The sequence below is a fragment of the Pelodiscus sinensis genome, chromosome 1 (genome assembly GCF_052426305.1).
Source record: "Pelodiscus sinensis isolate ZL-2025 chromosome 1, ASM5242630v1, whole genome shotgun sequence".
Classification (NCBI taxonomy): domain Eukaryota; kingdom Metazoa; phylum Chordata; order Testudines; family Trionychidae; genus Pelodiscus; species Pelodiscus sinensis.
Genome location: NC_143052.1, coordinates 291,432,876 through 291,454,388, shown reverse-complemented (window position 1 = coordinate 291,454,388; position 21,513 = coordinate 291,432,876). Strand labels below are relative to the sequence as shown.

At 40.8% G+C, this 21,513-nt stretch overlaps 1 protein-coding gene across 24 annotated transcripts in view; it reads left to right on the top strand.

Moving 5' to 3' along the window:
* Window positions 1–9: 9 nt before the first annotated feature.
* The window catches only part of TSC22D1 (TSC22 domain family member 1), a 131,949-nt gene continuing 110,445 nt past the window's right edge, over window positions 10–21,513 (top strand). For 21 of the 24 annotated variants that reach the window (XR_016348472.1, XR_016348470.1, XR_016348469.1 and 18 more), the window contains exon 1: window positions 11–3,936. Coding sequence is in view for 2 of the 24 variants with exons in the window: in XM_006124400.5 (XP_006124462.2) it covers window positions 1,106–3,936 (2,831 nt within the window). In the remaining 22 variants the exon portion in view is untranslated. Of the gene's footprint in view, window positions 3,937–18,693; window positions 18,855–21,513 lie in introns of all 24 variants that reach the window. The other 3 variants (XR_016348471.1, XM_075918985.2, XM_006124400.5) reach the window with 3 other exon arrangements.

The following is a 21,513-nucleotide window of genomic DNA, read 5'->3' as shown; positions in this document are numbered from 1 at the left end:
TTTCCGCCGGCCGGAGCCGAGCCTGGTTCCTTCCGCCGGCTCCAGACGGGCTTTATGTCTGGGGGCCCAGCGCGCCTGCGCCGCCGCCATCTTCTTTCCCTTCTTCTCCCTCCCCTCCGGCCAATCCCATCCCTTGCCCAGCTCCGCCGCCGTCCTCCAATGCCGTGCGAGCAGCCCCGGGGGGCGGGGGAGGACGGGCCGCGGTAGCGGGGCAGCCGGGGGGCAGCAGAGCCAGCCAGGGGGAGGCGGACACAGACACAGCCCTGCCTGGTGCCGCGGAGCAGCCTGGTGCCTCCTGGGAGCCGGAGCCCGAGGGAGCCGGGGCGGCGCGGCTGCAGCGAGGCGGGGGGGAGGGAAAGGCCGGGCCGGCTCCCCCCCTCTCGGTGCGGGGCTCTCCGGGGGCTGCTGGTTCCGGCCTCCGTCTGTCTCTTTACCCACCCCAACATGATTCAGCTCCATGGCTGCCACTGATGGGAATGTCCCTGCCCGGCGCCGGCTGCCGCCCTGCTGCGTGCCAGCCCTGTACGTATCCGCCTGCGCCTTGCCGCTGCTAGGAGCCCCGGCCGGCCGCTCCAGCGCCCCTAGCCTCGCCCCTGCGCCCAGCCGCCAGAGGCGGCGGCCGCCGCTCCCGCAGGGCCCCTCGGCGGGGAGGGCTGCGCTGCCGGTGTTCACCCCCCGGTAGCTGCACGCGTCTAGGTTTGGAGCCGGAGGGGGGGGCGGTTGCTCTGCAAGTTGGCCGGATAACGTGGGCATTTTCTTCCCCACCCCCTAGCACCCCGCCCCCCCCCCCCCAGGAGAGGGTTAGCGGGGAGTGGAGAGCGGAGGGGAAAGTGAATGGCGAAGGACGGAAAGTGTCACATTCACAGGCGCTGAGCTGAGCGCGGCGGAGCGACCCGGCCTCACACCCCCCCCCCCCGCCCCAGAGAAGAGGAAAAGGGGTGGTTCAGTGGCTGTGCCGAGGCGTCTCAGCCTGTGCTGTGCGCGCCAGCGGCGTGGGGTGGGGGTTGTGTGTGCGGTGCCTCTCCCCTGGGTTGCATGCAAAGCGAACTGTGTGGCTGCCTCTCTCCGAGCCGGGGAATTGCACTCTTAAAATAAACCCGGTACAATGCACCAGCCTGACTCAGCCGCAGACATTAGTGCTAGGAAGATGGCGCACCCGGCAATGTTTCCTAGAAGGGGCAGCGGCAGCTGCGTTACTGCGCTCAGTGCACCAGGTACCGGCGCCGGTAGCGGTGCCCTCTCCACCGAGGATTATTCACCGCCTCTGCTCATCCAGCCGCCGCCTCCGTCTCTTGCAGCATCTTCCTCGGCGGGTCCACAGCCTCCTCCACAAAGCCTGAACCTCCTCGCACAGTCTCAGCTCCAGCCACAGCCTCTTGCACAGGCTGGTGCCCAAATAAAAAAGAAAAGTGGCTTTCAAATTACCAGCGTGACCCCTGCTCAGATCTCTGCCAGTATGAGCTCTAACAACAGCATAGCAGAGGACACGGAAAGCTATGATGACCTGGATGAGTCCCACACCGAAGACCTGTCTTCTTCAGAAATCTTGGATGTTTCTTTATCTAGAGCCACAGACTTGGGTGAACCTGAGCGGAGCTCCTCCGAAGAGACTTTAAATAACTTCCAAGAGGCTGAGACTCCTGGGGCTGTCTCTCCAAACCAGCCTCCCCTTCCTCAGCAGCATCCCCCTTTGCCTCATCATCCACAGCAGAGTGTTGTGATCAATGGAAGTGTTCATCCACATCATGGTCATCACCACCACCACCTTCATCATCACCATCATGGGCATCATCATCCATCACATCCTGGGGTGGGAAGTACACCAGCCTCTGGAGGGCCACCCCCAAGTCCATCATTTAGAAAACTGTCCACAACTGGAAGCATTGACAATGTTATCACAACTGCACCAAGTTCTGCTGCATCATCCACTGGTACACCGGCATCTGCGTTGTCCAATATTCGCACTACAAGTACTCCTGGCAATATAGGCGTAAGTCCTGTTACTGGAACTAGTACATTAAGTAATATGGCCGGTGGCGGTCCTAGTATGACGAGCAGCATGCTTGGTAATGTTAATATAAACTTAAGCAACATCACAAGTACTGCTAGTGTACATGCTTTGTCTGGACCCAGCAGCAATGTTAATTTGAATATCTTGAGTGGTGTTGGCAATGGTACGAGTGCTTCCTCTAATGTCATTAATAATGTTACTAATCCAACTGCAGGAATGGCAGTGGGATCAAGTCAGCAGCAGCCTGCAGCTGGCACATCAAGGTTTAGAGTTGTAAAATTAGATTCCAGTTCTGAACCTTTTAAAAAAGGTAGATGGGTATGCACTGAATTCTATGATAAGGAAAACACTGTAGCAGTTACAGAAGGAGTAGCAGTAAACAAAGCAGTAGAGACTATAAAACAAAATCCACTTGAAGTGACTTCTGAAAGGGAGAGCACCAGTGGGAGTTCTGTTAGCAGCAATGTAAGCACACTGAGTCACTACACAGAAAGTGTGGGAAGCGGGGAAATGGGAGTACCAACTGTGGTACAACAGCAGACATTTCAAGGTGTGGGTCCACAGCAGATGGATTTTAGTAGTGCTGGACCTCAGACTATTCCAGCATCCAACATGCCACAGAGTATTTCTCAATCACAGCTTGCACAGATTCAGTTGCCTTCTCAAGAAGTAAACTATCCTCAGCAAAAGCAAGGAGTTCTGCCTTCAGTGCAGCCTGGTCTAACAGCTGTTACTGGTGTTCAGCCAACCCCGGTTAATGTAGTAGGCGTATCATCTTTAGGTCACCAACAACCTGCTATTTCAAGTGTTGCTCAACAGCAGCTACCCTATTCTCAGTCAACACAGCCTGTGCAAACATTGCCTGTTGTACCGCCACAGCAGTTACAGTATGGACAACAACAGCCACTTCCTACGCAGATGGCCCCAGCGCGGGTTAAACCAGTGAATCAGAGTTCTGTTACAGGGACCATGACAGACTATGTACAACATCAGCAGATACTTCAGCCTCTAGTGCCTGCTGTGCAATCCAGCTCTACAGGAGTAGGAGCAGGACCACCGGTTCCTGTTGCTCAGGCACCAAGCATCCAACCTTCTGTACAAGTGCATCCTGCTGTGGCACCAGCTCAGCCTGTTGCACATACTCAGACAGCAATGCCACCAGTAGGTACTGGTGGTCAAATTATCAACATTGGACATCAAGGAAATGTACCTGCTGTGGTGCACCAGCCACCTGTTGCAAACCAAATGACGCCTTCAGTTATGCAGCAGAGTGGTGCTCCTCCATCTTCACAAGTGGTGCAACCTGTTCAGACTGGGATAATTCAGCAGGGACTACAAGCTGGTACTTCCAGCCTTCCTCAGCAAATGGTCATCGCTTCTCAGAATACTTTACCTGTGCAACCCCAGGCACAAGTAGAAACTGTGGTTCAAGGAATGACCAGCCAAACATTGCCTGCAGTTAGCCCTATACCTTCTGCTAGTACTGTTCCTGCTCCAAGTCAAGCTAGTTCAAATGTACCTCCTGGAATACCTTCTGCTCCTGTAAGTTTGGGTCCATCACAGAACATAGCACAAGCTTCAGCTGTACAAAATGGGAATATGGTTCAAAGTGTTAATCAGCCTCCCTTGATATCAACTAGTATAAGTATGCCAGCGGCACAGAATGTGTCACAACAGATAGCACTAGGCTCCACTCAGTTCTCTGCACAATCGCTAACTCAGGCAATTGTAAGCCAAATTGAAGATGGCAGGCGCCCTACAGAACCTTCCTTAGTTGGTTTACCTCAAGCTGCTAGTGGTGAAAGTGGTGTTGGAGCATCAGCTGTTTCAGATGGGAGTGGCAGCAACATAACATCCTCTGCTTCCCTTTTTCCACTGAAGGTACTGCCATTGACAACACATCTTGTTGATGGTGAGGATGAGAGGTAAGATCATGCCACTAATTTTCCAAAGAAATCATATCACTTTTATGTACATTAGTTTGCAGTTACCATTGCCTTGATTTAATAAGATGACTGCATAATATTGCAGATACAGTTGTGATACCTGGTTTGTTAAAAACACAGTTTATCAAATCATGTTTATACTGTGTTAAAATTCGTATATTGCTTCTCTTCTAAGGGAGTGAATTGTATTGATTACCCTCCGAAACTGTTACATGAGTACACTGTACATGTGTAACAAGACCTAGCATGGTGTGTACTTCATTATATTTTACTAAACATAGTATCTATAGCTGACTGGAAATGTATACTTTGGAGTGTGGTGATATACTTTATAAATATTTTAAGTTTTTTGGGGAGCAATTCTTAAATCCAATTAACTATCAGATTTATTTTTAGGTAACTTTACAAGCCCCAGTGTTCTCTAAATCTTGACTACATCATGGCTTGGTCTGCTGTGAATGAATGCCTTATGAAAGGTTTGGGCTTCCAACAACTGTCCACCACTTCTGGCAGTTTGGGGATGGAATGGGGATGGTGTTGGTCAGGAGAGGAGGTTATTTTGAAACGAATTGTTAAGACTTGTTTGACCCTGAACATTTCCTCTGAATGTTCTCTGTGACTGCTCCTCCCTTTTTCTGTTCTTTGAGCCCAACCGGAGGCACTTGCATGTTTTGTTCCTGGAATTTCCAGTGTAAATTCTTTCTGTTGCCCAAGTTGTTGAGTTCTGAACAGGGAGCATAGGCCTTTGAAATTGATGTACTTGTACTACAGTCTGTCAGATGAACCATCGTTAAACGTTGTTTAACGTCGTTAAACCACATTTTAAACATGAAAGGTTTGTTTTGTTTTGTTTTTAAAGGTGAGAAATGGATGTCTTAGTTTGTGTGTGCTGGTTTCTTTGGCAACGTATGCAGTGTATTTAGGTCACTTTCAAAGGTTTCTGCTCCCTGTACAGAATGTAGGAGCTTTGGCAACAGCCATCTATAACCATTATTATTTAATATTTAGTGTCACAGTTGTGTCTGGTAAATCCAGCTGGGATTTGGGCCCTACTGTAATTAGCTCTGTACAAATGCATATGAAAGCATGATACTTTTACCAAAGAATTTACAGTCTTAGCAGAAGAAATTCAATTCATGGGAGAGGTGGGTACCTTAGGATGAAGTTTAAATATGCTTGAAAATGTAGGAAGAAGAGGACATAATAGAAGGAAAGAATCAGGCTTAGGAAGTGAAAAATACAGTAGAGAATACAGTCTCTTGGTCGTCTCTAGCTCCTTCTTGGATGCCACAAGGAGAGGTGAGGGGTTCTTGTTTTGTTTTTAAATTTAAGTTCATACAATCATTTAAGGCATGAAAAATAGCAGAGAACACATTTGTCGCATTTGTGGTAGATACCAGGATCATAAAAGGTTAGATATTAATGTTAATATTATAGCAGCAGTCTTTGATACTGTTGATCATGAGATGCTGACATGCTTAAGGTACTTTTAGCCACTCTAAAATATCAGAGGGTTAAAAGGGGTAGCTTCTCATTTTCTATGAGGCTCTCACAGGAGAGGTCTCACAATATTCCATTGTTGGCATCCTTTCTTTTCAACAGTATGTGAAACTGGAAGAGGGGGTATTGAGATGTTATGGGCCTACTGTGCTGATGATGCTCACTTTTGTGGGATTTTTTTTGTTTTATATTTTCCCTTAAAGAACCTGAACATTGCTCCAGAGATGAAAGAAGTAATAAACCAGTTAATTTAGGAGTATGCCTGTTGATATTAGTGGTTTTTTTGAGACACAATACGGGCATGTGACTGCATGCTAATTTTGAGAGTAGAAATACACGGTCTTTCACAGTTGGTAGATTTGTTCGTAGTTCTTGTAGTAGCAATAGCTGGAAATGGTGGCACCTTATACTTGGCTGGTCAAAGAGTGCGTCCTTTTCTCTCCCATGTGAGCCATGTACTGGTTATCTATGTCTTTGTCATCTCCAAATAAACTACTGAAATGTGCTCTTCATGTAGAGTAGAATATTACTGCAAGCTTTTAAAGACCTGCAGACAGATGAGACTACTATCAGTGTGCACTCACTGATTGCCAGTGAACTTCTTGTTCAAAGATACTGATTATATACAGATGTTCTAGCACCTGGCTATCTGAGATTGTCTCTCCTCATGTATCCGTTTTCAGAATATTCCATTAGTGGGAATGCTTTTGCTTTCCATTTGCAGATGAATTCTTGATTTACTGCTGAGGTATCTTCAGTACCAGATCCTTGCCTCTGGAATGCCTTTTCACTTACAATCTATCAGACCCTATGTCTTGTCACTTTCAGGAAATAATGCAAGCTGCAACTCTTTGGTCTGGACTTTTTCTTATCTCCACAGCTGCTGGTGTGGGGTATATGCATTTAATTAGATGTCTTCTATTTTGGGAAACAATATCGTTGCATAAATTGACTCTATGTACTTAAGAAATAAGTACCCTAAAATATGTGTAAATAAGTAAACTAAAACCAGGTGATTCTAGACTTCAGATATTCATCTTAAATCAGAAAATGTTGTGGATATGTATACGTTCCAACTGGTTCCAAATCTGACAAGGGAAAATGCAGAAGAAAAAAAAGTAATAGAATAATGCTGTGACACAACATAATTGGAATGGTGAAGAAGTTGTAAAATTCCATTGTGAGCATGCATCTGAAGAAATGTCCAACCTATGTAATATCTTGTGTAAATTGTATCCCAGCTTTCACTGGAGCCATTTTATAATTGCGTGTAAACTTGTGTCAGTGTCTTATCTTAAAATTGTTAACCTAGTTACTTATTTAGAGAAGTGACTTCACTCATTCCCGTGCCCTTTATTAGTATAAAGGCTGTTAAATACTCTGCTGGGTTATCTACATTCTTTTAAGAGAAGAGAGAATTTTCTCTCTCTGAAATCATAGCTGGTATTTCCCCAATATAAGTCAGACTATATATATGAAAATGTAGCAGAGAAAACATAAAAAAGAACTTAAAGATGAACTCTCTGGCAGGATATCCTGTTGACAATTACTCTATAAACTTCAATTATTAATGAGCGAGGATAAAAGAAATGATGTTATAGCTGCCATGTTAATAAGGTGTTTTCTTTAGTTGCTATTCTTTCAGCCTGTCAGATACAGTTTGATTTTTGACATGTCAAACTCTAGAGTTTGACATTTGTCCTAATAGCTCAATTTTCTAAAATATAGGCAATCTCCTTTGTTTTGTGTTTAGGTAGTTTTTTTTCTTATCATGGTACATCTTCTTCATATTTTTTAGTTTATATAGTTGGTACGTGTGTCAAGTTTAGAGAGAGAGATTGCTTATTAAATAAGTCAATTTCAAACAATCTTCAGATGTTTTAATTATGGAGATTTTAGCCTAAAATTTTTTTCTTCATTCTTTTGCTTTTAATGCCCTTGACATCTTTCAAATAGGTAAACTGATCTTAATATTTTTCAGTTACATTTTCATGCATATAGACTTTGCATTGCAAAGTGAGTCAAGCTAACATCTTCCTAGGCAGTATGTTTTGAACACACTATTCAGATAAAAAGTTCATAATGGAAATCTATGGATGCAATAAACAACATAGCTCTGAGTATTCAGTTTACACGAAAATACAAAATTTAAATATATTGCAGTATTTGTACGAATTTTTATAGGTAGAGAGCTAGCTTAACTCACCCTTTTTTGTTTGAGTTGTTTCTTCATAAATGTTGCTTGTATTGATGGTAAAGATCAAACAAGTAAACCTTTTTCTATACTTGTTTTCTTCATACACTTGAGAGTGCTTTATGTATAAATCACTTTCACTGCTTTCTCTGTTGTCAGTCTGTGTTTTCAGGTGTTTGTGTGCATGTCTCTTTCACATAGCAACAGCACAAGGGAAACTATTTTGAGAAGTAGAAAAATGATTTTCTCCAAAAACTGGTATGTAGACTTAGACATGTGTAGTGCCTGAAATTATTATTTTTTGGAGTAGATTTCAGATTGCTGATATGTCTTTAAAATTGGACTGGTGGCTGTCAGTGAGAAGTTGGCCTGTGTATTGGCCCGAGGGTTCTTGAAATTATGGAAAGGGTGGATGGTTAAAGCCAATTCAAGTGAATTAAGCATGTGTAGAAAAAATACTAGCTGCAAGTGAATACAGTCAGGAGATAGGGGACATTTTACAAGAAAGATTAAAGTGTATATAATGTAGACTCCCAGGGACAACTGAACAAATGAGAGTTTACAGATGTTGCTAACGCACCTGTGGTAAGCAGGTGAGCTCACAGAACTGTGAGCATAGTATGAACCTTTCTCTTTTGAGGCACATTCTTAATGCTTTGTGTTACAACTTAGTGAATTTATATGGAGCTTGTTTTCAAACTGAGATTTTAATAATATTTTATACTTCGTTAATTAAAGTTGTGGGGGAACTGCCTGTAGCATAGTATTAAACAGTTTGTGCTGAGCTTCTGAATTTGAGTAAGTTGTAACACTAGGCTTTCAGCACTACCTTTGTTACAATCCTCCCATTTCAGAAGCTAAATTTATCTGTAGAAATTTGTCATGTATTTGCATCCCAGAAGAGCATGTTTGAGTCTTATTTTAATAGATTTTTCATAATTCAGTTTTGTTACTAATATAACAGGAAAAATATACTTTCCTGCTCACCAATAGAGTCAGACTGGCAAATAGAGAAGGTAGTTTTGTCTAATGATGCAAAGGGCACTCCTTTGCCATGTTATATTGACTAGCTCCGCTCTGCCCATTGACGTAGAATGGCAAGAATAGACAGGAGTGACTTTCCCTGTTATTCCTGCTTTGCTGGAAGGATATTTGTGTGAGGAGGCATCAGGGGACTCAACTCCATTCCATACAGCAACTGCTTTTTGAAAGAAGTTCCAAGTCTGTGTCCCAATTACTTCCTCCAAGAGTCATTGTTCCCCTTGTGCATGATCTGATCTCAGAGATAAGACTCTGCTCTTTCAAATGCACAATAAAAGCAGAGTGTGCGACAGTATCTCACACCTCTTTCTTTTGTTATGCATTAGGAGAAGTGGTCCGGTGAGGGAGCAATCCCTGGTCTTCTCGGTGAGAAGACTTGGGATACCAATGGGGAAGATGCTCTGTCACCTTTCATAGATGCATTGATTCTCATTCCATGATACTGACACATCAAGAACTGCTGCAGTTGGTACTCCATTGGCTCTGACAAAGGGCAAGAAGAACCAGCAGCTAGCAGAACATGTTATGGGTCCTCTAATGCTGTTAGTTAGGGCTGCTTGTCATAGATGCTGAGTACTATACTTTCCTAGCCAGTAACTTGATCTCTGCGGGGAATTTTCTTACATGTTAGGAGCTTTAGTTTTGTGTGCCTTTTTGTCATCTTCCTTATTATTAAACTGAATCATTCCTAGTTTGGTTAAATCCTTTGAATATATAAGAAGTAAGAATTTGAAGTTATTTAACATTGAAAAGCAGCCACTGAATTTTCTCAGAATTTTTTTCTTAAATTTAATTCTTGTGAAAATTTCTAGTTTGGTGAAATTAGAATGTGAAGTCCTATTCACCAAATAAGTACAACTTGTCAATTGGCAGTACAAAACATCCTATACTTATAATGTACCACAAACTTGAATGATTAGCTCCTAGCTAATAACATAGTATTCCTTTGGTGGAATTGCAAAATTACCTGGAATCAGTAAAATAGTGGGCTACTTGAACCAATATGAGATTGTTTTCATAAGTGTTAACTATATTGGCTAGCCCAGACAGAGTATAAGTAATAGTAAAGTCATCTACCCTGGAGAGAAAATGCACGAATGGAAGAGTTCTAGCAGGAAGGGAACAAGTTTGGGGGGAGGGGAGGGAAGGAAGATAGAGCAAATAGCAAATGTTTACAAGAACACTAGAGACAGTATAGCATTAAGCAGAAATATAAACTTCATGCTTTCTCATACACTGGGAGAGAGGCAATGGGAGGGACGATAATCAATTGAGAGAGTTTCGTGATACAGGTTGGACCTTGCTGGTCTGGCACCCTCTGCCCCTGACTAGCCCTGAACAAGGGGATTTGTTAGACTGAACTAGGGTTCCAGCCTGTCCCTGCTGCTACCTCAGACCCCTGAGACTCTCCTCAGCCCCACTGCTGCTGGGGCCGGAACACCACTGTCAGAGCTCCGGGGTCAGGGTTGGAAGGACAGGGCTGGAGCTCCCTGGCTGCTGTTAGGGCTGGAGTTCCCCAGCCTCTGGAGCCAGAATGTGTCTGGAGCTCTGCAGCTGGGGACAGGGACAGAGCTCCCTGGCTACTGCTGGGATTGGAGAGATTGACAGCTGTGACCAGGCTAGAGCTCCTCGACCGTTAGGGCCAGAGAGCTCTGCTGGGGCCAAAACTCCCCAGCATGCCATCTGTCCTCCATACACACACTCTGGGTTCCTGGCTGAGTTGCTGGTGCCCCTTATGGTGCGCCTGCCCCACTGCCAGACCTCCCTCTTTCTGAGCTCTGTGGTCCAGGAACATCCATGATCCATGCTGCACCACGGCTGTTGCCAGACCAGGGAGTCCCATTTAAGGGAGGTACAACCTGGAATAACTAATACAAATGAAGTAAGAAAACTATTCACAATCTCAAAACCTGATGATATAAGAAACAATAGCCCAAAGCTAAGGAAAGCAGAAATAAGAGTTCAAGCATAATTAGAAGGCAGAATAGACTACTATGATATATGATTAAAGCACTGTTGTGGACTTAAAAAAAAAGTCTAGAAGACATTTATTTCAATCATCTGGCGACAAGCTTTACAAAATATGTGGCATCAGACTCGATGACCAAACTTGTCTTTTCTGGTCCTGTTACCTGATTTGTACACTTTTGGTTTTTGGCCTACCATTGCAAAATGTTGACACATGTTAATACTGAAACTGTTGTGGTGTGAACATTGAAGTGCCATCAACTCCTTTCATGAAAAATCATCAATCAGATAGTAAATATCAGTTTTTAATATGGTTTAGGTTATGGTAGCAACTATATGTGAAAGACTTACTCTCCCAATAAGTTAGGAGGGAAGTTTTCAGGGAAGAGAATGAACAGAGCATGAAAGCATGATGTACCTTGCCTCTTGGGGCGGGGGGGGGGGGGGAGGGGGGGATTCTGGTATATGTGCTTGAAGAAAGCTAGTACATGTTGTAAAATTGGTATTTTTATTATTCTTTGTTTTTAATTTATGACTTGTTGGCATGCTAAAGTCTATTGAACAGGGATTTACATGACTCTGGCATTATGTAGGAGTTAGGAACCACATTTTGTATGTATGAGTAAAATATCTGTTCTTTGGGATCATGTTTTAATAAAATTAAAGTGTTCATAATTTTGCCCTGTATAATCATGAATGATTACAGTTATACTGCAACAGAATAATGATTTTCCATTATACAATTGCTGTCAATTATTTTTTAGTGACCTAGTCATCCCATTGCAGTCAGAATGTTCATATCCCAGATCATCATAGCACTCCATTAAAATAGGTCTTATGATCTCCTGAAGAGGAACAAATTTTATTGAGAAGTGACTCCTGACTTTTTTCCTCCTGCACCATTAATACACATTTATTGGCTGTTGATTATACAGTAATTCAGTTCACTTACTAATGGTGTTCATTTATTGCTTTGTACCTTTGTACCCAGATAGACAAAAATAGGTGTGTAAAGCTGTATATAGAACCTACAGATCCTATTGAAGTTGAGCTCCAGGTATAGGATAATTTTGAAAATCAGGTGACTTATGTAGGTGCTAAACTTTAGGTATGTAGGCTTACAATTCTTGGCCTGAATTCATATTTTCTTAGTTGTGTGAATTCAGCAAAACTCTGGAAAAGTGAGGTGAATGTTATTGCCTTGTACAGAATTGTTGTTCATTACTGGGACAAATTCTGCCCTTGGTATCACCTGCACAGCCCCAGTGAAGGCAACAGTGGGTATTGTACAGGGCTTAGTAAGGCAGAGTGTTGGAAGGTAATGGGTTCGAATAGGCCAGGAAACAACATGGCTTGCTTTCTTGGCTAGCAACACTGCCAGTTTTTTAAAAAAGTCAATTTTGGAATCATTTAAATAAAAACATAAAAGCCAATAGCACCATTTTTACAGTAACTGAATATGTGCTGCAGGAAGTGAAAGCCTACCACACATTTGTGTGTAACTAGAGGGAAACAAAATCCTGACACCTGTTCAAAAGAGGTAAACTAAATGTGTCTGTTTAGGTACGGACTTTGGATTGCAACTAGAGATTGTATATAGCTAGTGTTCTTTGGCCCAGCCTGGTACTTCATCCTATGGAATATTGGGCCCAGATCTAGCAAAGCACTTTAACCATATATGAAGTCATTAAATGACTGACTGGCAAAGTTGTTCTGTTTGTATTAATATTTCCTCATTGTTTTGGATGGCCAGTGAGAAGAAATTTGCAGGATATCTAGGAAGGCTGTATCCTAAATCCCTGATTTTCTTTCATATATAACCTAGAATTGTAAAATTCAGACTTTGTTGCTCATGTGAAGAAAATACAGAGCACTAGCCAAAAAATTCCAAATTAAAACAGTGTTAGTGGAATTTTAGGGATGAGCTATCAAATGTGACAGAAAATTCTGTTGTGGGACTCCCTACAACAAGAGTGGGCAAAAGGATCTGGCCTGTGGAGGCCCTGCTGCTCCCCCAACCCAAGGCCAATTAAGGCCTGGAGGCAGGGGAGCACCCAAAGCCTTCTCTGCTCTGTCCCCGCCCTGCAAGCAGTGCTCGGCACTTCAGAGCACTGAGCGCTACTCGCGAGGTGGGGGCAGAGCAGCCAAGGCTTCGCGCGTTTCCCCCGTCCCTAGGCCTTAATTGGCCTGGGGGCAGGGGAGCACGCGAAGCCTCCTCCCGCCCTGCCAGCAGCACGTGGCGGGGGGAGAGCGGAGCCTGGGGGTGGGGGAGTTGTGTGAAGTTTCCTTTGCCCTGCCCTGGCCCTGTGAGAAGCCCACGGCACCTCACAAGATGGGGGGAGGCTTCCTGCGCTCCCCTGTCCCCAGGCCAAGCCTCTTCTGGGGCATGGGTGCCTAGTGGGAAGGGGGGGTAAAGGGGCTCCAATCATGGTCTGGAGGTGGGGTAGCCTGGCCCCTTCCGGGATGGCCCAGGGCTACTTCAAATATTTTTTAAGTAGCCCCAGGCAAAAATTATTTACTCCTGGCCTACAACATTTACATCACTCTTTTATGAACGTAATATATTGTGTTGTCCAGCTAGCTGTTCTCAGTGACTGTCACTTTATTTAAAATAGTTAACTGAGCACAAGACACATGACCAGTTTAACTGCTGAAAATATTTCCTGCACATTCAAATATTTCAAATTGCATGCAATGTAAGAAAAACAAAAAGAATTACATCTGTGTTGAGTAGTCTATCTTTGCAGAGAAATGAATATCTTCAGGCACTCAAATGAAAAGCAGCAGTACGTAATGGAAATACCTTTTTAATCATTGCTTTTCCTATGTCTGTGAACCCTTAGCTGTGAAATGCTAAGTAAAGGATTAAATCATTTTAAGAGTAAGTAGAATTTAGACAGACATACCTAATATATATGAATGAGGTGACAACTGACACTCATCATTTACATAAGAGCAATTGCAGAAATCACAAGGGAACAAAATTAACCACATTAAACTTGGGTTCAAACACTTGGAGTAACTTAAGATTTTTAGTATGTTATTTAAAACAATTTTAATTTAAAACTAGTGTTTGAAATGAAAATTTTTCATTTTAATTCCTTTACTCATGACCTGCCTTCATACTCCTTGGATTTAAGGAAGTCTTTAAGAGTGATGAAAATATCTTACCAACAGTATACGCAACTTCACTGTATAAACCAGTGCTTATTCTAAATTCCAGTCCTTGGCATTTTCTTTGAGCAACTACTATAAACAAAAATGTGGTATGATTAAGGTCAAATAGTCAGTAGATAGCATCTGAATGCCTTTTCTGCTTGTTCAGAAAACTTGAAAACTTCTAGTCCTTTTAAAGAGCAAGTTAAAATAACTGAATCAGAATCCAAATCTGTTAATTACTTGTTTGTGTATGCTAATTCTAATATTGTAAACGCAATGATACTAACTCTTGGGCAGACTCTTCTCACTGAACTGAAATCCAGAAAAGTTTCTTCAATAATCCTAATAGCCTTTATAAGAAGTCGGTTTACTTTTCTAATATCTCAATCCTGTACCTAATAGACACAGCTGCTAATTGTCATAGTTCTTGTATTCTGAATCAAACATTGAGTCCTGGGATGATGATGATGATGATGATTATTATTATTATTATTATTATTAGTTATAGTGCATAGCAGGCCTTTTATAAATGTTCCAAGGGCTGCTTAATTGGAAGGCCAAATCATCCATGGAGTGAATGGAAGAAGCAGAATTTTTTATAGGATGTAAAAGCCCATTTAGTAAATCTTAAGACATTTTCTGAGATTATTTTGAAGTAGATTCTCTCTAGTAGGATCATGCATAAAGCACAAGGTGGTGCAGGCTAACTTTGGATGTTTTGGCTGGTATGGATAACTTCTCTTTTTTAAAAAAAAAGATGGTTAACATTTAGACATTTATTTATTTCTTCACACTGGCTAACTATATATTTATTAATTCTCCATAATGCTTCATCATGCCTTTAATGGCGGTGTTATGGAAAGGCATGGAGGTTATGGAAGAACTTATTGTTTAATAGCCCGGTCTGAAGGCTTTTTTAGAGGTACTGAATGTTTTTATCTTCCCTTGATGTCAGTTGTATGTGAGGCTGCTCATCAATTCATAGCCTCTGAATATGTTTAAAGTCTGGCAAGAAAAGTATTACTCATAGTTGTATAAGTTAGTCTAGTAACATTAAAGATATTTTAAAACAGCTTTAATGTTTATAAACTACTTAACTAAAAATATTGGTTCTATCTTGAGATTGCTATACGTTGCCCATAGCTGACTTCATCTTTGGGGAGTTTTCAGGTTTAAAAATTAATAGGGGTCCATGTACATGTAAAATGTATATCAGAATATCATCTTTTAAATAAACTTGTTGGTTAGAGAAACAGGGGTTGATTTTTTTTTTTCATTTATTTCCGCTTAGTCTTAATCTCATCTGGTAAGAGCATAAAAGTTGGTACAAATTGAGTCTGAGGTGTGAGTGCACAGAACTTTAATCTGTAGAAGGAATTCATTATATGAAAAATGGGACAGCATAGTATACTGCCAGGTGTTGATTTCGTAGGTGTGAAATTATGAGTTGTACATTTTTTTAAATGGTTCAAAGTGTGTTTGTGGAAGTCCTCTGCATTTTTATGTACCAAATTTATAGAAAATGTTTACAATTTTATATAGGCTGTAAGAGAGAGTAATTAAATTCTAAAAGAGGAGTGTATTGAAATATTTCAAAAACCTTTCTAAAACTGTTATGATATTACATCATGCTTAAGTGTTCTAGGTATATACAATTATTGATAGTGTCCTTTATGGAGAAAATATTAGCTAACTTAATGGTATGTGTGTTTTGGGTTGCAAACACAAAACCTGCAGTGTTAATCTTTACATATTTGTAATGTCTTTTAGAAACCTGACAGTGTCTTCTGTTTGAAAAATTTTATATATTTCATGAAAAGTGTATACATTTCTTTTCTGCTTCTGTTGTATATTTCTGAATGGTTTTGTAATTCTGTAACAAGTGGTACTATCTGTAGACGAGTGGCATAAATTTAAATGTTAAGGTTTTTTTGCCTACTTTTTTGTGATCTGTATGAGAGTTACTTTACTTTTAGGGCTATGTATCTCCCTGCTGCTGCTAACTTTTGCTGGAATACAGAGGGGGTTGTTACTCAGCATCTTAGTTGCCTTTAAGGGGAGCTAAAAATAATACATGAATAGAAGAAAAAGTTGAAGCAGTCCTGGCCTGTGTTGGGTCCCACACTCCACCTCTGCCTTTTAAATGTAGTAAGAGCTGGGGTGGATAAACTAAATCCCTTTACAAATGTGCTTAAAAGTTTAACAGAACATGTAGACGAAAAGAATAAACTGTATTTTAAATCACATACTTGAAGACCATTTTTTTCTAGGGATGTAAAAGAGTAGTCGATTAGTCAACTACCCTAGTCAAATTGACTACTCATGTTTTCCCCCTTCCCTCTGCTTGCTGTCTACATGTATTCTGTTAATCTTTTAAGCACATTTGTAAAAGGGCGTAGATTATCCTCCTTTGATGGCATCTAGACATCACACGGGACGTGAAGGGGCTAAAAGACAGTACTGGGCCCAGATAGCCTGACCTGTCTAGACCTGCAGACCTTTAACTGGGGAAGGGGATGAAAAGGGAGCAGCCTAGCTCAGGAGGGGAATGTCTCTAGGGGGGAGGACAGGTCTTGTCAGGAGCTTTTCAGACAAGACCCTGGAGAAGCCTACTCAATGGAGGGAGTTTGCCTTTTGAGCTTGGTTGGGGCTGATGGTTTTGGTGTGCCTTTTTTCTTTTGCCTTGTATCAGTCTGGAGGCCAAAGGAGAAAGGCAGCAAGTAGGTCATGACTCAAGGAGTGCAACTTGGAAGACACCTATGGGGGCCAGACAGAGTTGACCTTTCTAGGGTCTTGAGTTGGAGCCTTGTGGAATGGGAGGGTCTGGGTTCCCCTGCCAATTGCTCCTATCACAGGAGGGATGTAGACTTCCAATCTACCTATCATTAAGTGAGGTACTGGAATGCAAATCCCATCCATGGTGGGAGGGCGGAAGGCAACGCTTAGGATGTTAACTGCTTGGCCACCTTATCTACCAACAACCCTAATTCACCACCATGTAAGAAAAGGACACTTGAACATTAAAAATTGATGTTCTGTTTTTATTCTTAAGTACTGATGCCTATTTAAACTAATTTTAAAAAATGCTGTAGTGATACAAGAAAAGTACTCTCTATTTTAGTTTCTTCTTCAAGAATAAATGCTGACTCAAATGTTAATCCTAGAGGAAAATGTGGAAAAAGACAAGATACGTGGCCAAGACACCCCCAAGAAACAGACTGGAATAGTAGATTGTTTTTTAAAACTCCATATATTAATAAATGAGGTTTCTCTCAAAGTGAAAAGGAAGATCTTAACTTATAAAGGACATAATGTTAGTTCTGTATAAACAACTTTTATAAAAACAAATACCAATATATATATTTCTACACATTTAATTAACATGAAAAATTTTAAACACTTTCCCTTGTAATGTTTGAAATAGAACTTTAACATGAAGTTAATTTTCATTTCCGCAGAAGAGAGAAATGCAGAAAAGAAAGGAGGGCATAAACAATAACAAATACATTGAATTTTAAAAGTTATTGCATTTAAAATGATATGGGGTATTAGTAGCAGACAGTCATATTGTAGATTAATTTATATTGCATGTTCCTTAAATAAACTTGTTAGAATTCTGTCTTAATGAACTTGCCCAGTGAACAAATCAGTCAAATTTTGCTCTTTTCAATTATCAAAATTCTTCTCAGTAAATTTGTGACTGGTTTATATTTATATTCTGAAAGAAGATGGAAAGAAATGATGGAATGTTACCTGTGATTCAGGAAAAAAATAAATAGCTGCATGATCAAAGGTTTCAGTCCTATATAGTTCTTATGGGGAAAACAACTACTGAAGGCAATTGAAACAAAGTATATTATTGCTGATGCATTTTTTTTAAACCGTAGAGCTTCTATGAATGTTAGGCAATTTGTTATATTTTTCATAGTAAAATGTGTACATGCAGAACTTTCAGAGATTTTTCTAGAACTTCAGTTTGTATGGTGGTGTTATGCAAGTGTATCTCTATACAGCAAATAAGATTGTCTGAAGTCTTAGCACAAGTTAAGAATTTACAATTGTGTGAAAAATATAAAAATTACAGAGATTGGGACTCTTATGAAACATTTGTAATGCAATAGTTCAGTTGCTTCATTAGATATTTCTTATGTTAAGAAATTCTAATGTTTAGGCCTGTCACTGGCAAAAGTGTTTGAGTGCCTTTTTATTTCAGCAAATTTAGCAGCCTTGAAGTGAAGGACTAATGCAGTGTGTTTAAGGATTTATTTTTTTAACTAGGTGGAACTTGGAAATATTACTCACTTTAGTATCCCTATGCATTTCTCTTGTCTCTGCGGGAAAATTGACTGGCATATCTATAGTGGAATTGTAATTCTTTTATTTAAAAAACAACAAATAGTCTGGTAGCACTTCAAAGACTAACAAAACATGTAGATGATATCATGAGCTTTTGTAGGTACAGCTCACTTTGTCAGATGACTGGAGTGTTGTATGCCCAGAACAAAAATAAATAGGGGAGATAAAGGGGGGAGGGGGTGCGGAACAAAAGAGGCAGTGGGTATATAAATATCAAAGGGAAAATGGAGCTGGTATGTAATAGGAAAAACTGATAGTCAATAAGCACCTAAAACCTGGATAGTTAAAAGAAGCAGATAAGGCCCATTAGTTAGCAAATAGAGAGGAAAAGTAGTAACAATTATTTCTTAATTAAACTAAATTTAAAAACTAATAATTCTTTTATTGTTACCATGGTTAACTTTCCTGTGTTTGACATACTCTTGTATACATTTTCTTGATGTGTTTTTTTTTCTGAATTACAACAGCAAACACCATAAAGTATCTTTTCCCCTTTCCTTCGTATGTTCTTTCTTCAGGCTAGTGGCCACAGAGAATAAATATAGTTTAGTATCTCTCAGAAAAATATTTTGTTACTGATGAACATTAAGTCCATGCAGTCTATGGAGAAAGAAGTAAGATGAATCCTCTGTGTCTCACCATGAGTGGCATGAAGTAGCTTGATTTCTCTGCTACAGCTGTAAGTGGTACCTGAACTTTATTTGATTTTTTTTTTTTTTTTTTTTTTTTTTTTACTGAAGATTCATTTCTTGAGCAATGGATATTTTTATTCTCTCCTTTTTGTATTCATGTAAGACAGATGTAAACCTTCCTGATTATTGTTTAAATATGGACTTTCACCATATCAGTACTCTATTGTTTGCTAGTCAATTTAAAATACTGTTTGTGTGATATCACATGAAATTCTGTGTAACTGAATAGAGGTGAAAAATACAGGTTATTTGTAGGTTCAAGCTGGTTAGGAAGTCAGTCTTAAACACCGTATCTTAAAATGGCTGCACAGGTAGCTTTTTTGGTTAACTAAACTGTGTGTGTGTGTGTGTGTGTGTGTGTGTGTGTGAGACAGGATGGATGAATGTTATACAGATTATCATAATTCTGTTGAAGTAGTTACATTTGTTCATAAAAGCTTGTATAAAAAGAATTGTTCCGGGGAAAAATGGACCATGTGCAACCATATTGACATTCTCACGCTCCTGTTGAAGCACAGACCTTTACCATTTGAATCAATGGAATCACTGGTAGCAGTTATCGTATAGGCTATTATCCTCTGTCTGAAACAGCCTCTATGGTGGCAACAAGTACAACTTGCTAGTGGATTTTTGCATCTGTTTGCTAGATAGCAGTAGAATGCTGAGACTTGAGAATGTTGGATTCACTACCGGACCGTAGAGGGATATATGTTTTGATCAGCTATAAATTGTTCTGTTCCTGTACCTATTCTTTCCCTCCTTCCATCGCTTGTATCCCTGTGTCTGTCACTTCTCCTTCACCTCCTTGGCTCACTACCTCTTTGCATTCAAGTCAGTTCTTTTCTTCCATGCTCCATCAGTGGCAGCCAGGGGACTATTGAGGGCACAGGAGAAGATAGTATCCCTGCTCTCAGATCCTGAGCTCAGCATTATAGGAAAGAAGTCTTGCTCAGCCTCAAGATGGAGCATGCATAGTCTTAGGTAAGCTAGAGCTGTGTGGGGCTGGAGTTAGAGTTGGCATCTATATTCTCCAAAAATTCTAACAAGCCCCTAGGTGTTTGAAAACTTTTTTCTTTTCCAGATACCTATAATTCAGCCAAGTTTTTTGTTGGATTTTCCTGGAAATGGCAAAATGCGTATTTCTAACATCAGGTCTCTTCTTTTCCCCTGCCAGATTTTTAGCCTCTTCTCTAAAGCATGATGGTACTACAACTTCTGAATGAAACAGCTGTCAGTACTTTTTAACCTAGAGGAAAACTGTTTTTTCCTAATCTTGTTCTTGAACAAAGTGGTTTTAACTGATACTTCAAAATAAATAAATACAATAAACATAAATGAGTTTTGGCAAGATAAATCTTCATGCTTTCATGTAGGGTTAAGAGGAAACTTTCCCTAGGACAGGTTGCTCATACCCACTTTTAATAGTTTTCTTGTTCTTGCACTTGAATCTAAAGCTGCTTCTATTTGTAGTTATTGGAGACAGTGCAATGCAGTGATCTGGTATGATAACTCTTAGGCTTCAAACTACAATTAGAAACCAGTGGAGTCATAACTCAAAATCTCAGTTTTGCCAAGTTGAGAACACAGGCTCAAGGTAGGTGAGAAGGAGGGGGAAATAATGTAATGGGATGAAAAGGCAAATGCATAAATCATGATTTTTTTTCCTATTCAGTTGTTTATAGATTTTTAAAACAATCAAAACTGGACATTTAGTAATTAAAAATCAACAGTCACTCAGTGACACAATATGCTGGTTTTATGTAATAATAAGGTTGAAACTTTGTTGGATCTTACATGAACAGAAAAGTGGTACCCCAGACAGCTTTGTACTAATGTGTCGCTACAGAAATGTCAAAATTAGTGCTCTTGTGTTAAACAATATGGCTGAACTAAAATATTATCATTTATTTACACTTTTTTGCTCAGGAAGCCATTCTTGTGCTTGAAAAATGTCATTGTCAGCCCGTCAGTTGCTTAAAATAGTACTTTAGACCAGGGCCACTCAACTTTGGAAGCCCTGGGGGGTCACAGTGGCACACTCAGTACATGCCAAGGGCCACAGCTTAAGTGTGATTGCATATATATGCAAATAGCTTCTTTCACACTGACTGGCATGAATACAGAGATTAAGCCTTAAGCTGCAGCGTCAGACCCCAACATGGCCAGTGTGAGCCAGTTGGAACCTCTGAGGCTCTACCCACAAGACTAAGCAGCCAGCACTTCCCACAATGCCTCAGTGCTCCCATCACCACCTCTCGGGGGCTAGAAACGCAGATACCCTGTTCCCATCTTTTCAGCCAGCCTGTCTGCTTGCATCTTTCAGTGCTCGCTCCACCTGGGAGAGGCCTCACTGTTGTGGAGCATGTTCCCAGTGAAAGCCATGTTCAAAGGATCCTACCCATGGGCCACATGTTGAGCCTTGTGTAAATGCAAAACTGCACTGCGGGCCACAAACAAACAGGCCGTGGGCCTTTTGGCCAATGGGCTGCGTGTTGAATAGTCCTGCTTTAGACACTAAAGCTATAACTTTGAAGTTCCACTGGAAAACATCAAAGTGGCCTGTAAAAGAAAAAATATTGTGGACAGTATATAATAAGCTTTTTTTCAGTGTTTTAAGAAATATTTTAAACTTCTGAATCTTGTTAC